This window comes from Chiloscyllium plagiosum, chromosome 20, assembly GCF_004010195.1.
Source record: "Chiloscyllium plagiosum isolate BGI_BamShark_2017 chromosome 20, ASM401019v2, whole genome shotgun sequence".
In the NCBI taxonomy this organism is placed as follows: Eukaryota; Metazoa; Chordata; class Chondrichthyes; order Orectolobiformes; family Hemiscylliidae; genus Chiloscyllium; species Chiloscyllium plagiosum.
In genome coordinates this window covers 41,163,904-41,182,068 of record NC_057729.1, presented here as the reverse complement: position 1 = coordinate 41,182,068, position 18,165 = coordinate 41,163,904, and the positions used below count along the sequence as shown (strand labels likewise).

The window sequence follows — 18,165 nt, the reverse complement described above, 5'->3', positions numbered from 1 at the left end:
CAATTCTCTCTTTTGGGGGGGGTCAAGAAGGCCAGACATTCATGGTAACCTCATCTGGTGTGGGAACTGAACCAGCAACTTTGACATCACTCTGCTTCCCAGTCCTTTGTGAAGGATACAACCTGAACTTCAATCTATGGTTAAGTAGGTTATAGTAGGCTACGAACAGTAAAGCCTAAAAAAGGTCCACGCCAACCTGTGAATCACTTAAGCCAATTTTCAGTTTTAAAATAAAGAGGCTTGATTACCTTGTGCTAAGGGAGCTCCACTAGTTTGTTTTCCCATCAACAGAACTACAAATTATATTTAAGAAAAGTAAGGTGACAGCAATTTGGAATTTATCTTAGGACTATCTTAGGACATGGGAGCATCTCGGACATGATTACTCGAAAGGGAAAACTGCTCAATGCATTATATTGCAAGGGTATAATAATGACAGCATGCCATAAATTCTGCCTTAGGTGAAGCACACAGTTGTCATACTGATCAAATTTATAAATTTAGTTACATTTAAAAAAGGAGAAACTTTTTTTGGAATTTGTAATATTGAATATAAAGTAATTTCCGAAGTTCACAGGAACATGCAACTCTTTGTCCAAGAGTTATAATACTTTTGAAACAAAACCAAGGTTATCCCTGCCCAAATAAAATACATCAATTATAAAAAATCTCAAAACTTGCGAATTACCTTTATCCAAATGGTCAGAAGTTCACACTTGTGCATACAGGTAATATGATAATTGCTTTAGAATTTGTATGTGTAATATTGCAATCTCTGCTCTAATGTTTGCAGATGAAAGTTAATCATCGATCCCATCTATACTGCAAGCAGGAATGTTTCATTCTAAAACAAACAATTTTTCTAAAACCTAAATGCAATCCCTCTCATCACCAATGACAACCTTATTTTTCCTCCATCCAGCATTGAAACAAAGGTACATACCTCAATCTCTTCCAGAATGCTCCTTAGATCAGCCTGCTGAGATAGGTAAGAAGCAGCAAACAATGCATGGATAATTCTGTAAGAAATAACACCACATTCAGGGATGTTAATTGTAAGAGGTCCATTTTCCTATATATGTTAATTTAACTTTATTATAGTCAGCATCCCTAACTATTTTCATAAGATTGTTACCATGGCAAATGTAACCAGAAATGTCTATTTATATATTTGCAATCTCACATCGAAAAGGTGATCAGAAGAAGTTTCATTTAACGGCCCGACAATCTTATATCACAATGTACTGGTAAATGAAAACCAGAATAATCAGATTATACTAACAGAGTATCTGTAATCTCATTATTTCTGTAAAATCAAAAGATTGGAATGATCTGAGGTTACTCATTTTATTGAGACTCCGGTTGAGATCACAAAATTATGATTTGGTTTTGCACTTTTTGTACTGTCCCTTTCAACAAAAAGACGTTTTCCATCATTCTCAGATACCTTTATCATTTAGCAGCTAAGTAAAGCATAGCACAACTTTCTCTATAATTTTAATTACAGTTGCAACCTCTGATCAGTATTCCCAAGTGAAGTTTACAATATTATGGCTTTAAGACATGTAGTTTCTCTGTTTCTTTTTAAATGTGTGACTGCTCCCACAGAACCAGGATTTTTAGTTTTCGCTTTCTGCTAAAATTGCAGGTGAGACAATCTATTTTATTGAATTTGCTTTTGCCAAGGGTGCGTTAATGGGATGTTACTGCACTGGAACAGTTAATTAGTCAACATACTATTTTGTTAAGCATTTTCATAGAGTAACAGTTAAGTCAATTCTTTTCTTTTGACTATTTTTACACTACAGTTAAAATACAAAGTGCGATTTGCTTAAAGTCAACTAGTTTGACTAATCTAATTGCATCTGGAATGCACATTAACATTTAAGGCAGCATGGTGGCTCAGTGGCTAGCACTGCTGCCTCACAGCACCAGGGACCTAAGTTCGATTTCAGCCTTGGGTGACTGTCTGTGTGGAGTTTGCATGTTCTCCCAGTGTCTGCGTGGGTTTGCTGCGGGTGCTCCAGTTTCTTCCCACAGTCCAAAGATGTGCAGGTTAGGTGACTTGTACACACCAAAATTGCCTATATAGTGTTCAGGATGTGTGGGTTTGGTGCATTAGTCAGGGTAAATAAGGCAGGGGAATGGGTCTGGGTGAGTTACTCTTGGAAGGGTCAGTATGGACTTGTTGGACCGAAGGGCCTGTTTCCATAATATAAAATAAGAAAAAGTTAGGGTCTCTGTTATCTTAATGTATTTTGAGGGGGCTTAGTCTGATGCAAAAGAACAGGAATGTCCAACATCATCTTTATACACCACTGGGTGTTAGGAGATGTATATAAAGTTTAAATCGATGTATTTTTATTCAGCTACATTTATTTCAATACAGACCTCACTGATCTAATTTTGGACTACTGACCAATAAGACAACAGTATTTAATAACCCACTTCCAGGACAAACCAGGGATTAAAAAAAGCACAATTACAGCTGAATTGCCTAGGCTTCAGGAATTCAATTGCCTGGGGTCAGGGCTACAGACCTCTGTCTCTCTATACCTTCAAGTTCACATTTCACCTTCATTACAGTCATACTGAGCAAAACCTCTGATGTGACTCTAAGGTTACCTAGGTATTAAGAACATTGTTGTTTTTTTAAAAACGTGCACATATGTAGCTTATTTCAATGTAGTTAAAAACATACGGACTCTTGATCACATACTAGTATGATTTCTGAGAACTGATTCGTAAAAGCACTGATTTACACAAAGATTTCAAATTAATCAATTACGAAAAATTTCTAGAGCTCACCAATAACTGAAATAAAAGGAAAGCCTTACCCCAAAGATCCATCATCTTTAGATAGGTGAGCAGAAAGAGCTGCAAGAACATCCCGAGATGCCACAGGAAGAGCAAGATTACTCAAAGCTCCAACTGCATGGTAAATCTGGGTAACTGAAGAATCATCGCTCACAGCTGCCAACAAAAGATCTCGAGTTTCATTGCTGACTTTAATCTGTGAATGCATTTGAGACAAAAGTAAGCAGCTGCTAATTGCCGTTCCTACTTGTCGCACTGTCATTCATAGTTGTAACCTCTTACACTTGTCAGTTCTCATAGAACACCATTGTTTTCCACAGCTCAACAGGACAGATGCACACATCTATGAAATAAACGAGCTGCATTTTAGATTGTGGACTGCACTTCAACATAAAAATACTATTGAAGCGCTGTCCTAAACAAGAGAATACTGTGACATCCTTTTCACTACACTACTGTATATGACAATAGTCCATGCTGGACAGAGTTGTACTAACATTCTATTGCTACAGAAATATCATGGAGGTAGCTCAATATAAAGCTGGCAGCATTAGTATCATGAAGCTTCTATCACGTACTATTAAATCTTGCAGATACATACAGCTAATCAAACTTGTATAAGCGCTTAAAACATGTTTGTACAAATGCTATTTAAAACAATCAGATTTCCTGTATTACTACCACTTCTGTGCTTTCATACAGGCCCTTCAGTAAAACATGACCATTTCATGACAGAAATCAATTGTGGAAAGAGGTTTTGCAACCTGTACAGGAGTGGGGCAGAGCATGGATAAAGAGTGGAGCTGGAAAAAGCACAGTATGTCAAGCAGTAGAGGAGAAGGGGAGTCGACGTTTCAATATGTTTTTCAAAGCATAATAGCAAAATAAAACAATTCATCGTAAGTTATTTTCTGCATAACTTACTTCACAATTCGAGAGGGCTTGACTCGCTTCAGCAGCGTAGAAAAGGGAGTCAACATTTCTGGAGTCTACTTGCGATTTCAAAAAGTTGCAAGCGACCTGATAGAAAAGAAGAGATCCAGAAATCACCTTCCGCTAGTTATACAATTATTTCTATTCAAGAAACAACAAAAAATTGTGTTAATTGCGTATGCACTTTTTTTAACAAACTGATGGAATAATCCATTCACTGTGGTTCCAAACGGTTGTTCCAGAACTATTCTGCTGAGTGTAATGCAGCAAAACAAATAACTGACTAATTTCCAAGACTAATCTTCACATTGATAAGAAAACAAAACCAAATTATTAAAATGTAATCATGGACAAACTACAAACCTCTACTTTTACATAACTTTGTCAAATTTGTTAAAGGTACTAGATTGGCAAAATTCCTTACGGCCTCACAAAAGATGTTCTATTCTTGAAGCCAATCAGTTTTCCTTAAATACAGATTATGTAAGCAAGCTTTTAAATTCTCATTACCTTTGGCACCTTCCTTATTTCTCCTCATCATTTGGCACTACATTTAAAGGATGGGAAAATCCTTAACATATTGGATCAAACAATATTTTGAAGCACATCTACACTCAAGAGAGGTAGATGTTTAGAAGTCTCTTCCATGAATAGCAGTGGATGCTGGATCAGTTGTTAATTTTAAATCTGAGATAAATAAATTTTTGTTAAGTGAAGGTGTTAAGGGATTTAAGTCAAAGACAAGCTAGACCACAGATCAGTCATGATCTTAATGAATGGTGGAACAGGTTCGAAGGGCTGAATGACCTATTCCTAAGAGAATCTGCAATACTTCATTTTCCAACTGTTGGACAAATTTCCCTGTTATGATTCTGCAATAGCCACCTAGTGGTAGAAAAATGTGAATTCAACAATTCATTTTAAGAGATTTTCTAAGTGTTTGCGGCGTAACTTGGGTTGGCTTGCCACCATTACTTGGAGCTGACAAAACCTGCAACATAGAAGAACAAGGACAACAGGCACATGGAAGTGCCATTACTTCTAAGCTACACATACTCCCAACTTGAACACATTTTTATTCTTTCATGGTCATTTGGTCAAAAATCTGAAAACTCTCCAGTCAACATCACCATGAGAGTATCTTCACTGCATAGATTGGTTCAAAAGGTGGCCCCTTGGATAGGTAATAAATGCTTTGTTAATAACACCTATGACTCTAGAGAAAACGTTATCCCTCTATTTCTTTAAAAATAAGACATCTGTTTCCTAGCCTTCAATGTTAGGAGCAGCAACAGGGCAGAATAGGCATACTCAAAATCAATGGACAATGATGGAAAATGGCTAACTTCAGAATATCTTATCCAGCTGCATATTCTGTTATGAACACACTAGACCTACTGGTTAGTTCTTGGGTACAACAGGTCACCTATTATGACTTTTAAACTGGGAATTGTAACTCAAAACATAACGCTGGTGTTCCAAAATATCACACCACATCTCCATTTATCATCTGACTAAATGCATCAACTTTATCCATACAGGTAAAATGTACAGAAAACACATATGAATAAAAATAAATAGAGGGAAAGGGAGAATACACACATCCAATAATTGCAAGACAAGATGATGGAAGCATTTAGGGTTTCTATAGGGATAAAGTAGGTGGATGCAATCAGTCTTTACATGAAAGCTGATATCACACCTGCAGATGGTGTAACCACATCCACAGAGAAGGGTCGAGATAATTCAAAGACAACCCAAAGATTACAAGAGGAGGCACCTGCTCTGTTATTGCTAAAGAATCAGACTGCTGATTTAACATCCAGAACTGGATGAACAAAGATTTCCTTCAAATAAATATATGGAAGACCAAAGCCATTGATAATAATCGCCACTTGTAATTATGTTCTCAAATTACCATTGCATTGCTCCCTCTGCCTGAGGCTAAACCAGTTTGTTTGCTACATTGGTTCATATTTGACCACAGAGGAATGTCCAAACACATTGTCATGCCAACTAACCTACCTACTGACATCACTGTAACACTGTCCAACTTTACTCACCTCACCTCAATAGTGCTGAAACTCTCATTATGCCTTTGTTACCTCTAGACATAACTTCATCCTATGTTTGATCCGCATTGGCTTCTGGTCAACGAAAGTATTGATTTCAAAATGTTCATGTTTATTCACAAGCTCACGGCCTCATTCCTCCCTTATATTAATCTCCTTCAGCCCATAACCCTCAGAGACACGTGTACACATCTCATTCTGGCCGCCCCGAGCAACCTCAGTTTTATATACTTCACCATTAGTAGCTGCCTCTTCAAGTACTTTCGGATTTAAACTCGAATTTCTATATTAAACATTTCTGTCCCACTTTCCCTCGAAGATAGTTGTTTAAATCTACCTCCTTGATGAAGCCTATGGACATCTGAGTGTGTGTCTCATTATATGGTTCAGTGTCAAACCATTTTATTATGCTCTTGTGCAATGGCTTGGATAATTTACAATGTTGAAAGATACTGCATAAATATAAATTGCGTGCTAGTGAAACTGAATTAGGTTATACATTCCCTTTTATTACTACTTACCTGTTCATCTGGTACTTGATCCCCAAGCTTTTGCAAACCAACTATGGTGTAATAGGCATTCTCCAAATTAGAATAAGGCTGTTTTAAAGTTTGTGCTAATCTTTCAATATCAGAATCTGACAAATAGTGCTTAACAGTGACGGCCTGTGCAATGGCTAACAAAGCCAAGGTAAACAGAGTCCCTGTACCTGAAACATAAGAAAAAAACACAGATAACATAACTTTTTTTTTCATCTGTAATATTCATTATCTTGAAGCACATTAACAACAACTGAGTATCATACAATAAAAACAACACATTGTATAGATATATCCTGGGCTTCCCTGAATTTACAGAATTGACTGATGTGGACATCATTCACCAGCAGCAAAAAAAAACCAGAAGACAAATATTCTTTTGACAACTGAAGATCTCTCAGTTCTGCTCAGTGTTCTATTTATGACAGGAGTTTAAAAAAAACTGAACAGTGAAACTGGACAAAAAGAGAAATTTGCGGTTGTGAGGGCCAGTTTAGATTAGATTAGATTACTTAGTGTGGAAACAGGCCCTTCGGCCCAACAAGTCCACACCGACCCTCCGAAGAGCAACTCACCCAGACCCATTCCCCTACATTTACCCCTTTGCCCAACAGTACAGGCAATTTAGCATGGCCAATTCGCCTAACCTGCACAACTTTGGAAGGAAACTGGAGCACCCAGACACGGGGAGAACGTGCAAACTCCACACAGATAGTTGCCTGAGGCGAGAAGTGAACCCGGGTCTCTGGCGCTGTGAGGCAGCAGTGCTAACCACTGTGCAACCTTCTGCAACTTATTGACAAGAAGCTAAATTTGAAATTTCTTGCACCCTGTACATTATCTGTATGCCAGCAAGATTTGAAAAAAATTAACAGATTTGAAAAGAATTGTACACAATTTGAACTTCAGTATGTCTGCAGGCAATCCAGAAAGAAGCAATTAAACTCATCAACCCTAATCTCTAGGTTCTGTTCCTAATAGCATCATAAGTGCCCCTACATCATATATTAGTCTTTTTTTGCCCTGGAGAATGTAAGCCAGCAAGCACCCATATCTCACGAACAAATTATAAAAATATTCAATTACTTGATATTATTTAGTCAATTCAAATCAAGTTTATTTAGAGAGCTATGCATCAGTTTTCACTATGACATCAGGGAGGATTGCATCCAAGTCAGTGCACTAGAATGACAGATCCTATGTCTAGACACCAGTAACACATTAAACACTCATACTTACAATTAAAATACTGTACATATTTACACTAACCTTAACATCTACATAATAGTCAATTTTGTGTAAAGGTCAAAATTTCCTTTATCTTTCTTGTATTTCATATAAACATTGATCCTCGTAACTAGGCACTGGCCATAATCTTACAATCTTCATTACACTCAACACATGCGTCACAAGATTGTTTAGTTTTCCAATCACACCATTGTTCAAAAAAAAAGAGGCTATTACAATAAGTCCAGCATTTAAGACAGCCAATTTGACTTCAATGAGGGGGAAGCATCTGGAAACAATTACTTAAGATAGAACCAGTAGTCACGTGGAAAAAGATGGTTTGGATACCTATGGAGATCCAAGTTCAAGTCCTACGTGCTCCAGAGGTGTGTAATAACATTGCTGAATAGGTTAATGGGAATCTCTCAAAATCTCTTGGTAGTCAGATGATAAAAAGATGGCCCGTTTATGAAAATCTAGCATGGATTTCTAAAAGGAAATGTCACGTTTAATTAACTTGGACATTTAAAAAAAAATGCCATAAAAGTGGTTGATTAGGATAATGATGTTGATGTGGTACACATGGATTTCCAGAAGGTATTTGAGAAGTGCTACACAGCAGACTTGTAAGTTATTGCTCATGAAACAAAAGAAACAGTTGCAATGTAGTTACAAAATTGGCCGAGTGATAGGAAAGAAAGAGCAATGGTCAATGGTCATTTTACAGGTTGAAGGAAGGTTTGCAAGTAGTGTTCCCCAGTATTGGGACTTTTGCTTTTCCTCATATTAACGACTATACAAAACTTTGAAACATTTATAAACTGTGACGACAGTGTAGAACTTCAAAACAATACAGTCAAATTGATGGAGTGGGTAGCTTGGTGCAAAGAGTAAAGTGCTGTATTGTGGTAGGGAAAATATGGACAGACAATATAAAATAAGGGATATAATTCTAAAGTGAGTGCAAGAACAGAGGGACCTGCGCTTATATATGTACAAACTATTAAAGGTGGTAAGTCAAGTGGAGTGAGCAGCTAATAAAGCATACAGTATCCTGATCTTTATGAAGAGGGGCATAAAGCACAGGAGTAAGGAGTCGATTCGGAACTTGTATAAGATGCCTGTTGGACCTCAGCTACAGTGTTGCGTATAGTTCTAGGAACAAGGCTAGTGGAATGATGTGGAAAAGATTTACAAGAATGGTTCCAGGGATGACAGTTGAGTTATAAGGGAAAATTGGAAGGAAGGCAGCCAAGCAGAGTAGATCTGAAAGAAGTTTAAAAGACCACGTAAGCCTGGATACAGAAGGTAGGGAGAAACTGTTCCTGTGTGTAAAAAGGATCATAACTGAGAATTAAAGTGACTTGCAAAATAAGCTAATGGAAAGTGCACAAACCTTTTTCACACAGTGAGTAAATACCATGTGGAATGCCTGAAATTGTGGTGAATGCAGGTTCAACTGAGACATTGAAGAGGGCATTAGATAATCATTTAAATAGAAGCAATGATCAAGAACATGGAGAAAAAGCAGGAAAATAGCACTAAGTCACGATGCACGTTTAGACAACCTGAGCAGATACGATAGGTCAAATTGCCTCCTTCTGTGCCAGCACACATCTGTGACAGTTTCTGAGGGATGGAATGATGTGATTATTAATTTTTTTTGTTTCAGTAGAAATTGCGACAATTTCAAATCCCTGATATTATAGTCATTAGATTACCTATACTTTAATTACAATGTTTTCTGGTACCATGCTTCACATATCATACGGAGTTGACATAAAAAATATCAACGATTATATATCCATTTCGACACAGGATGCTAGTAAGACATCAGATATTGTACCACAAATAGTTTCAAGGTCTGAAATTGCTTCTCCTTCAATCCCACCCTCTAAATCAACCAAAGTTCTGATTAGCTTTCTGTTACCATTAGTCATTTTAATCGCTTGAAATCATGGTCATATCTACCAGCTCTCTTGAATTATGTACTTTTCCGCAACTCTTATTATTTCCCTCTCTGGTTCCACTGAAGAGACGCTCCTGACAAATGCATATCATCTGATAATATGGGAGGAACAACAGAAACACAATCCAATTCAAAATTCAAGTCATTGCGTTTGCCGATAAATAACTGTGCAGCAGTTAGAGAATTCAAGATATCAGAGAAGAATGTTAGAAATTGCAAGCAGCTGTACACAGCTTAGGCTGATGCACAACGCTAAACTCAACTGCAAACGATGTCAATGAAATTTGACAGAATGGATTCTTAGCTTAAGAACCTCTTTGAATCTTTGCCCTGAAACAAGCAAAGAAAAAAGCAAAAACCAGCCTTGAACGGTTTTTCAGATTTATGAAGGGAAACAATTTTATGCATTGACAGAAGACCAACATTTACAAATTTTCCCAAATAAAGTGATGATGATAACAATGAATAAATTTGTATGCAGTTTTAGTTTAAAAAAATTAGTGCACAGAAACTAAAGTATCAACGGAGGCTAACATTTTGTTAATACAACTGAAAACAAAAATATTTTTTTCAGATTATCTTCTGCTATTGTGATTCAGACTACAATTTATTACTATTTGAAAGTAAAGTATTTTGGCAAGCTTTTTGTGGGAAGATTAAGAGAACAGTCGCTAATCGAGCTATTCTGCTCAGCTAAGAGGCTGATGGGAGACGATGGCACCACAACTATTGAAAATTTAAGACTGAATTGAATATTTATCTGTAGGCATAAACTGTAAATAGGATGACTGAATGCAATTTTGCCCTCATCACACTGAAGAAAACTAGACTATAGCTACTACTGCTTAAAAGCATGGCATAGCTGACTCGTAATTAGACAATATTTTTCATGCTTTAAGATAACAGTTATCCCTCTAATCTGCATGGATTTCAACTCGTTCAAGTAATACTTCTGTAAAAGTCAATACCCTACTTGCGACTCAACTTTTGGTCTTAAAAACCTGAGTATGTATTGGCATTCTAATTTTATCAGTGTAAAAGAAATATTTATATCCAAGAGGTTAGGTATAGTTAGGGCTTTAGGGACCAAAGAGAATGGGCAAAAGCAGTAACAGGTTACCGACTTGGATGGTCAGCCATTATCGTATTGAATGGTGGAACAGGTTCAAAGGGCTAAATGGCCTACTCCTGGTTCATACATTCCATGTTTTTAAGATTGTGAAATTGAATATTCACAGATACTTTGCTCTTTAATTAACAGAAAATACCTCATTTTCAGTCACTATTCAAATAGTGTTTAGGAATATTCGACTGGATAAATGCTATACACACTGCCACTCATTGGCTACTATTACACAATATTGTTTTCTGCGTCCCATCCTTTATCTTCTATTCTCAAGAAAGTGAAAATTGATAAGTGTATAATTACGGAAAGAGTCACCTTGAAAAGACACAGTGCCATCAGACTTGTAAGCAATCTGGTGAATATTTGGTAGAACTTTCATTTGATAAGGGTGACTGAAGGAATGCACACAAGCAAGCATCTATAGATATTATTTGCATGGATTTCCTCAAGCCACTGAATGAAGTTCCTCATAAAAGAATGTTTGTTAACGTTTTGGAAGGAAATTAGGAATTGGGAAGTTAGGAAATTGGCTGACTGCAGGGCAACAAAAAAATGGGTTAATAGGCAGAACTAATAAGTGGCATTTCACATGGACTGGTGCTGAAGCTTCAACTATTCAATATTTTCTTTAAATTACTTAAGTAAGGACCAGACATTTCTCTCAATATAGATTAAGACACACCATTTTTCAAGCATGGACAAGGACAGTAGGCAGGAAACCACAGAACACAGAAAACCTTGTCCAAATCTACCAGCAACTCAAAGTTAGTTGGCATTGTACGTAGCTTAGGCAAAAATAATATTAGAAAACTATTAGTATGTTAAAAAAAAAAATCAGCAAAGATCATCAATACTGGATGTAAAGACACAGAATAATGCAATTCCTAAATACAGCTCAGCTAAACACAGGTAAAATTCAAAGAAGTGTGGCTTTGCAAATACTATCTTGCGACTCACTTTGGAGTCTCCACGTCCACTTTGGGAATCCCTATAGAACACACTGTTGCCGCTATGTGCATGTAGTGGAGGGGGTGAATTTTAAAGTGATGCTTGAGGTGCCAATCAACTTGGCTACTCTGTCAGGGATGGTGCTGAGTTGAGTGTTGTTTGAGTTGGATTCAGCAGACAAGCGGAGAGTATTCTTTTATGGTCCTGTAGTTGGAGGAGGGGGATTAGGGAGACAGGAGTTGCTCATCTCAAATTCACAACTTCTATATTGCTGTCATAACCCTTACCTATATGGCTATTCTAGTTCAGTTCTGGTCAACAAATGCACAAGGGAGAATCTAGCAATGCCACTGCTGTTTTAAGATTGAGAAGAGATGGTTAGCTTCCGCACATCATCTTAAAGACACACTCCTCTGACCACCTGTACAGAATGGCAACAGTGTGTACGACAGGACTTCAAGAAGTGAGAGTCCGGACCCCAAGCAAAGTTGCAAGCTCGAAGGCAATGACCACTATAGAGTCCCATCTCCAATCCTTTCACTCTCTCACGTCTTATTCATTGCCCCAGACCCAGTCTCTCAATTCACATCAAGAGGTTAAGACAATTTCAAGCCTCTAAATGGGGTGAGAGATGGAAACCATTTGGGAAGTTATTGGTGCACTATCCACAGGATGCATGTTGAACTGCTCACCACAAATTCACAATTTCTAAATTGCTCTCAAAACCACTACTGCTGCACCTGTTCTAGTTTATTTTTGGTCAACAATAAGCCCAAGATTCATGCCAGACAATACCCCCAGTATTGTTACTTTGTTTTTGCTTCAAATATTCTCTGCTTTTGTTTAGAAATTTACATTGTCCTTCAGAAATGAAGTGCATCCAACTGCAGAGGTGTCGCACAAACCATTGACACGAGCAAACACTCCAGTGTAGTAAAGAACGTATTGCATTGTTAAAGGAACCAATTTAAGTGCTTCTTCACCAGGTAGCTCAGTTAAAAACATTCCAATGCACCATTCAAAGGAAAAACAAAGAGTTCACCTGGTATTCTGGCCAATATTCCCCATCAAACTAATATTATTAACAAATTGAATTCTTCTCATAACCACTGAAACTGATACCATGCTGATACATCAATACACTTCAAAACATGAAGTCCAATGTGAAGGATTCAAACATTTTGATGTGAAATACCATGTGGAAAGAAAATATTAACCTTGCAAGGCAGCACACCTGAAACAAAAACTCATAATAAAATTGTAACTTCAGCATTTTGCTGTAAATATTAGGAGGTTGGAACAGAGATCCATATTATTCCATTATCATTCAAAATAGCACACATGATTAGATTAGATTAGATTCCCTACAGTGTGGAAACAGGCCCTTTGGCCCAACAAGTCCACACCGACCCTCCGAATAGAAACCCACCCAGACCCATTTTCCTCTGACTAATGCACCTAACACGATGGGCAATTTAGCATGGCCAATGCACCTGACCTGTACATCTTTGTGACTGTGGGAGGAAACCCACGCAGACACGGGGAGAATGTGCAAACTCCACACAGTCACCCAAGGCTGGATTCGAACCTGGGACTTTGGTGCTGTGAGGTAGCAGAGCTAACCAGTGAGCTGCCCATTTCTGCAAAATTTCTTACCCCTTTAACATAAAGCACCACAATGTGCTTCAGAAATGTTATAAGCAACATTGACAGTCTACATAAGGCGGCATTAGTGTAAAGTACTAATGGAGAAAGTGTGGACTGCAGATGCTAGAGATCGGAGTCAAAAGGTGCAGTGCTGGAAAAACACAGCTAGTCAGGCAGCTTCTGAGGCGCAGTGGAGTCGACGTTTTGAGCACAAGCTGTTCATCTATAAAAGTACTAACGGCTCATCAAAAAGTTAGATTTTATGAACTTCAAAGGAGGAATGGGGTGGGGGGGCATGACATTGAGGTGTACAAAAGGAATTTCAGAGCATAGCATCTAAGTGCCTATAGTAAAATGATTAAAATCAGGAACTCTCAAGAGGCCAGATTTAGACTACTTATAGCTTGGAGGATTGACGAACTGAAATAGATTAGAGAGACAGGGAAGGTCAAAGCCATGAGATTTGAAGACAAATATGAAGATTTTAAAATTGAATTGTTGCTTAACCTGAAGCCAAAAATAGGTCAGTGAGTAAAGGGATAATACGAGAATAGACTTGCTATGAGGTTATACATGGGCACAGTTTTGGATAATTTCAAGTTCATGAAGAGTACAAAAATGGTGGCTGGCCAGGTGTCTAAAGGAATCAAAGATATGGATAAGACCTTTTACAGATGAACTGCGCCCGGAAGAGAGTCAGAACATGTCTCCATTTCCCTTGAGATGTAGGCAGTCTTAGTGGCAGCATGAATGTGATGGGAAGTTCAAATATGATAGCAAAGTTCTAAACAACTGAGTTCAATTTGACAGTTGCCAGGGAGAGGGATGTAGTTTGTGGCTAGGGAAAGGGATCAAATGCAAACTATCAGCATTTTGCATCACTATCTGTCTGAAACTTGACTGTATCTTCAGGGTGCTAGGCCAGATGCAGATGCTAGAATTACAGGATACCATTCAAGGCTCGTACATAGGCTGTACTTTGACCAATCCCTCTTCGAGAATGTTTATAAACAGAGTGCCTGGTATATTCAGGTGTTGATATATTAAAGCTAGATGATGGTACATGTAGGAATAGAGACAGGCATTCCATAGGATGGAAAATAGTTGTTTTATTAATAGATGAATGAAATCTGAAATTTGTTTCAGGATCTATTAAAACTGTCAACCATTGGGTTGAGCATCATAAAGTAAAAATAGAACCACATGATAAATTGCATAGATTTTAACTCTGGCATTGCTCTCAGTGAGCTTCAATACTATTCTGGCTCTTCTATGAGTTAATGTCAACAGTCATGCACAATGGTGCAGAACTGTTTTAATGTGATTTTGGAGAAGATTGCTCGCTGAGCTGGTAGACTTGTTCTCAGATGTTTCGACACCATGCTAGGTAACATCATCAGTGAGCCTCTGATGAAGCACTGGTGTTCTGTCCCTCTTGCTATTTAGCTGTCTTGGTCTGTTGTGATGGGTGATATTACTTCCGGCTCTTATTCTGAGAGTAAATGGGGTCCAAATCAATATGTTTGTTAACGGAGTTCCAGTTTGAATGTCAGTCTCGAGGAACTCCTGTGTGTGTCTTCGTTTAGCCTGCCCCAGGATGGATGTATTGTGGATGTAGGTTTGCTCGCTGAGCTGGAAGGTTCATTTCCAGACATTTCGTCACCCTATTGGGTAACATCTTCAGTGGGCCTCTGGGCGAAGCACTGCTGGTGATTTCTGCTTTCTATTTTTTTCTCAAAACTGAATGCATTGTTCCGGTCGAACTAGAGTTCCTCTTTATCTTGTGTACAGATACTAATGATAGTTGGTCATGTTTTTTGGCAGCTAGTCGGTGCTCATGTATCCTGGTGGCTAGTTTCCTGCCCATTTACACAATGTAATGATTGTTGCAGTCCCTGCAGGGTATTTTGTATATGACATTAGTTCTGCTGGTTGTTGCTACCATGATGCCTAGAGCCAGAGTAGTCTGGTCTTCATCTCCGAGATGTCTTTATGTGTGGCAGGGTGGCTAGAGTTTAAACTTTAAATGAGCCACAACACACTGCAGCACCCAGGAATTAAGAGAGGCCGATGAAAAACACCTGCACAACGTATTCAGGAACAATGGGTACCCAATAAGCAGAGTCCACCGATTCCTACACAAGACATAAAGAAGATGACAACATGCCCAGAATCTCTAGCTATCCTGCCAAACATTAAAGACATCTCAGAGATGCTGTCCAGACTACTCTGGACCTAGGTATCATGGTAGCCCACAAATCCACCACCACACTGAAATAGCTCCTGATGAATTTAAAGGATGCCGAACCAACAACCGGCAGAACAAACATCATACACAAAATACCCTGCAGCAAACATTACACTGGGCAGACAGGCAGGAAACTAGCCACCAGGATACATGAGCATCACCTAGCCACCAAAAGACATGATCAACTCTCACTAGTATCCATACACACAGATGAAGAGGAACACCAGTTTGACTGGGACTATACATCCATCCTGGGACAGGCTAAACAAAAAAGACACGCATAAAATTCCTAGAGGGTTGGCATTCAAACAGGAACCCCATTAATAAATGTATCGATTTGGACACCATTTACCAACCTCTCAGAATAGGAGCCAGAGGTCAGATCACCCACCACAACAGACCATGACAGATAAACAGCAAAAGGGACAGAACACTAGTGCTTAATCAGAGATTCACTGATGATGTTACCTAGCATGGTGATGAAATATCTGAGTACAAATCTACCAGCTCAGCGAGCAAACTTACAACCTGAGCCATAGTAATGTTATGGATAATACTAGTGGCTTGCAAGATAAAGATGAGAAATAAAAGTTTGGAGCATTTTTCACACACTTATAGAGTGCCTGAGAGCACCTGGTGAGAAGGGATTACAGTTGTGCTGGCCACAAAAAGAGCATTCAAAATGGAACACGACGTGATCCTTCATTCCCAAGGCCAGAAAAGAGGAATTAATACAACAGGCCATGATGTAACATCATGATTTTGGTGCTTTAAGTAGTCGAAAATGTAAGTTGGCTTGGAAGAGAGGGCTAAACTTGAATAGATTTCAAGAGACTGACGGGACAGTTAGGCATGATGAAAGCTCAGCAGACCATAGGTGTTGTTCTCTCATTAGTGAGATGATTGGTGGTGAGTTTAACCTGAGGGTCGTCATACCTCAGGCAAAGTTGGTAACCTCAGCCTATATTGGAATAGAACTCATGCTGTCAATGTCAGTTTGCATTGCAAACCAGCTGTCCAACCAACTGAGCTTTCAAATTTTCCAATTATTAAAAAAAATTACTTGCTCAGCCACTTAACAACACACCTCAAGGGCATGTGGTACTTGTACCCAAACCTCCTGACACCACCACTATGTCACAAAACAATGGGATTTAGTGAGTGAGGACAACAGAAGAAAACTGAAGGACCAAATGTCCGCTGGGGAGGTTTAAGGAACAGAGTCAAAAAGTGTGGAGCTGGAAAAGCACAGCAGGGAAGGCAGCATCTCTTAGAAGCAGGAGAGTCCGACAGTTCAGACATTCCCCTTTGCCAGAAAAGTCAACTTTCCTGCTCCTCAGATGCTGCCTGACCTGCTGTTGCTTTTCCAGCGCCACGCTTTTCGACTCTGACTCTCCAACATCTGCAGTCCTCACTTTCTCCTACGTTTAAGGAGCAGAGCGATTTACAGTTTGGAAAGGGAAAGGGAATGGCAAGGTCGAGGACCACCATCCAGGGGCTGAATCACAACCAACACCCCACTCTTGCACCTGCCTGAGTACAGCATGGTGGCTCAGTGGTTAGCACTGCTGCCTCACAGCACCAGGGACCCAGGTTCGATTCGGGTGACTGCCTGTGTGGAGTTTGTACATTCTCCTTGTGTGTCCCGCTCCGGTTTCTTCCCACCATCCAAAGATGTGCAGGTCAGGTGAACTGGCCGTGCTAAATTGCCCACAGTGTTAGGTGCATTAGTCAGAGGGAAGAGGGGTCTGGGTGGGTTACTCTTCGGACGGTCGGTGTGGAATTGTTGGGCCAAAGGGCCTGTTTCCACACTGTAGGGAATCTAATCTAACTGTGAAGTGTCGGTGTTGGGGCACCTCCCTGACCAGCACCAGCGCTGCCCAGGGGCCGATCGGCTCTTCCCCCAGAGACGAAAAGGGGGCGGCTGAGAGGGAGCCACGTCCTCACTGAGTGTCTGATCTCCCTCGGTGTGTCTCCGCGCCGCCACCCCGGCTCTCGGCTGCAGGAGGAGGAGGCTCTTCCCCCGCCGCCCTGATACCCCCCCTCTCTCTCTCTCTCCCCCCACCCCGGGTTACCTGCTGCTCCCATTGTCGCGGCGTCTCAGGGACCGGGGGATACGACAACGAGGAGGTCACCCACCCGGAGAGAGGTCAAATCCACCGCACATCCGCTTCCGGGGCAGCGGACTCATCCACTTCAGGAGGGGGGAAGCTGGAGAAGAAGGGGCATGGATACAAACATTGCAACCGTTTGAAGTGAAGATGTTAATCGACTTTAGAGTATTTTTCACCAATTTAGTAAACCCGTATCACAAATAGCTCCCTGTTTCCGTCGGGGAGTCGAAGGTACAGAAGGACTCCTCCCCTCCTCCTGTAATTAATCCATTTTATTTTATGTGTTGAATTGAAAGAGGTGGTCGATTTCAGAATTGCTCCTGATGCACAAATTGTCTTTGTCCAATGTCTATTTTTCAGGGAATTGTCTGACCGAGCAAGCGGAGATGCGGATGTGTTGGGAGCCGATTGGTTGCCGCGATCCGTCAATCATCCAGGTGTCACGTGACCGACAACGGTCACGTGGGTTCTCTCATGTATCAATCCATTCATTGATCAGGAAGGAATTTGGAAGGAAGTTCCAAT

General features: G+C 39.6%; 1 protein-coding gene across 2 annotated transcripts in view; it reads right to left on the bottom strand.

The window, feature by feature from the left end:
* Positions 1 to 17,701, bottom strand: part of rpn2 (ribophorin II) — a 53,504-nt gene extending 35,803 nt beyond the window's left edge. For both annotated transcript variants that reach the window (XM_043710598.1, XM_043710601.1), the window contains exons 1-5: positions 17,602 to 17,701; positions 6,344 to 6,531; positions 3,742 to 3,837; positions 2,838 to 3,013; positions 944 to 1,019 (exon numbers count right to left, since the gene is read on the bottom strand). In XM_043710598.1, the coding sequence (XP_043566533.1) occupies positions 944 to 1,019; positions 2,838 to 3,013; positions 3,742 to 3,837; positions 6,344 to 6,531; positions 17,602 to 17,614 (549 nt within the window). In that variant the 5' untranslated portion in view covers positions 17,615 to 17,701. The remainder of the gene's footprint in view (positions 1 to 943; positions 1,020 to 2,837; positions 3,014 to 3,741; positions 3,838 to 6,343; positions 6,532 to 17,601) is intronic.
* Positions 17,702 to 18,165: the final 464 nt, after the last annotated feature.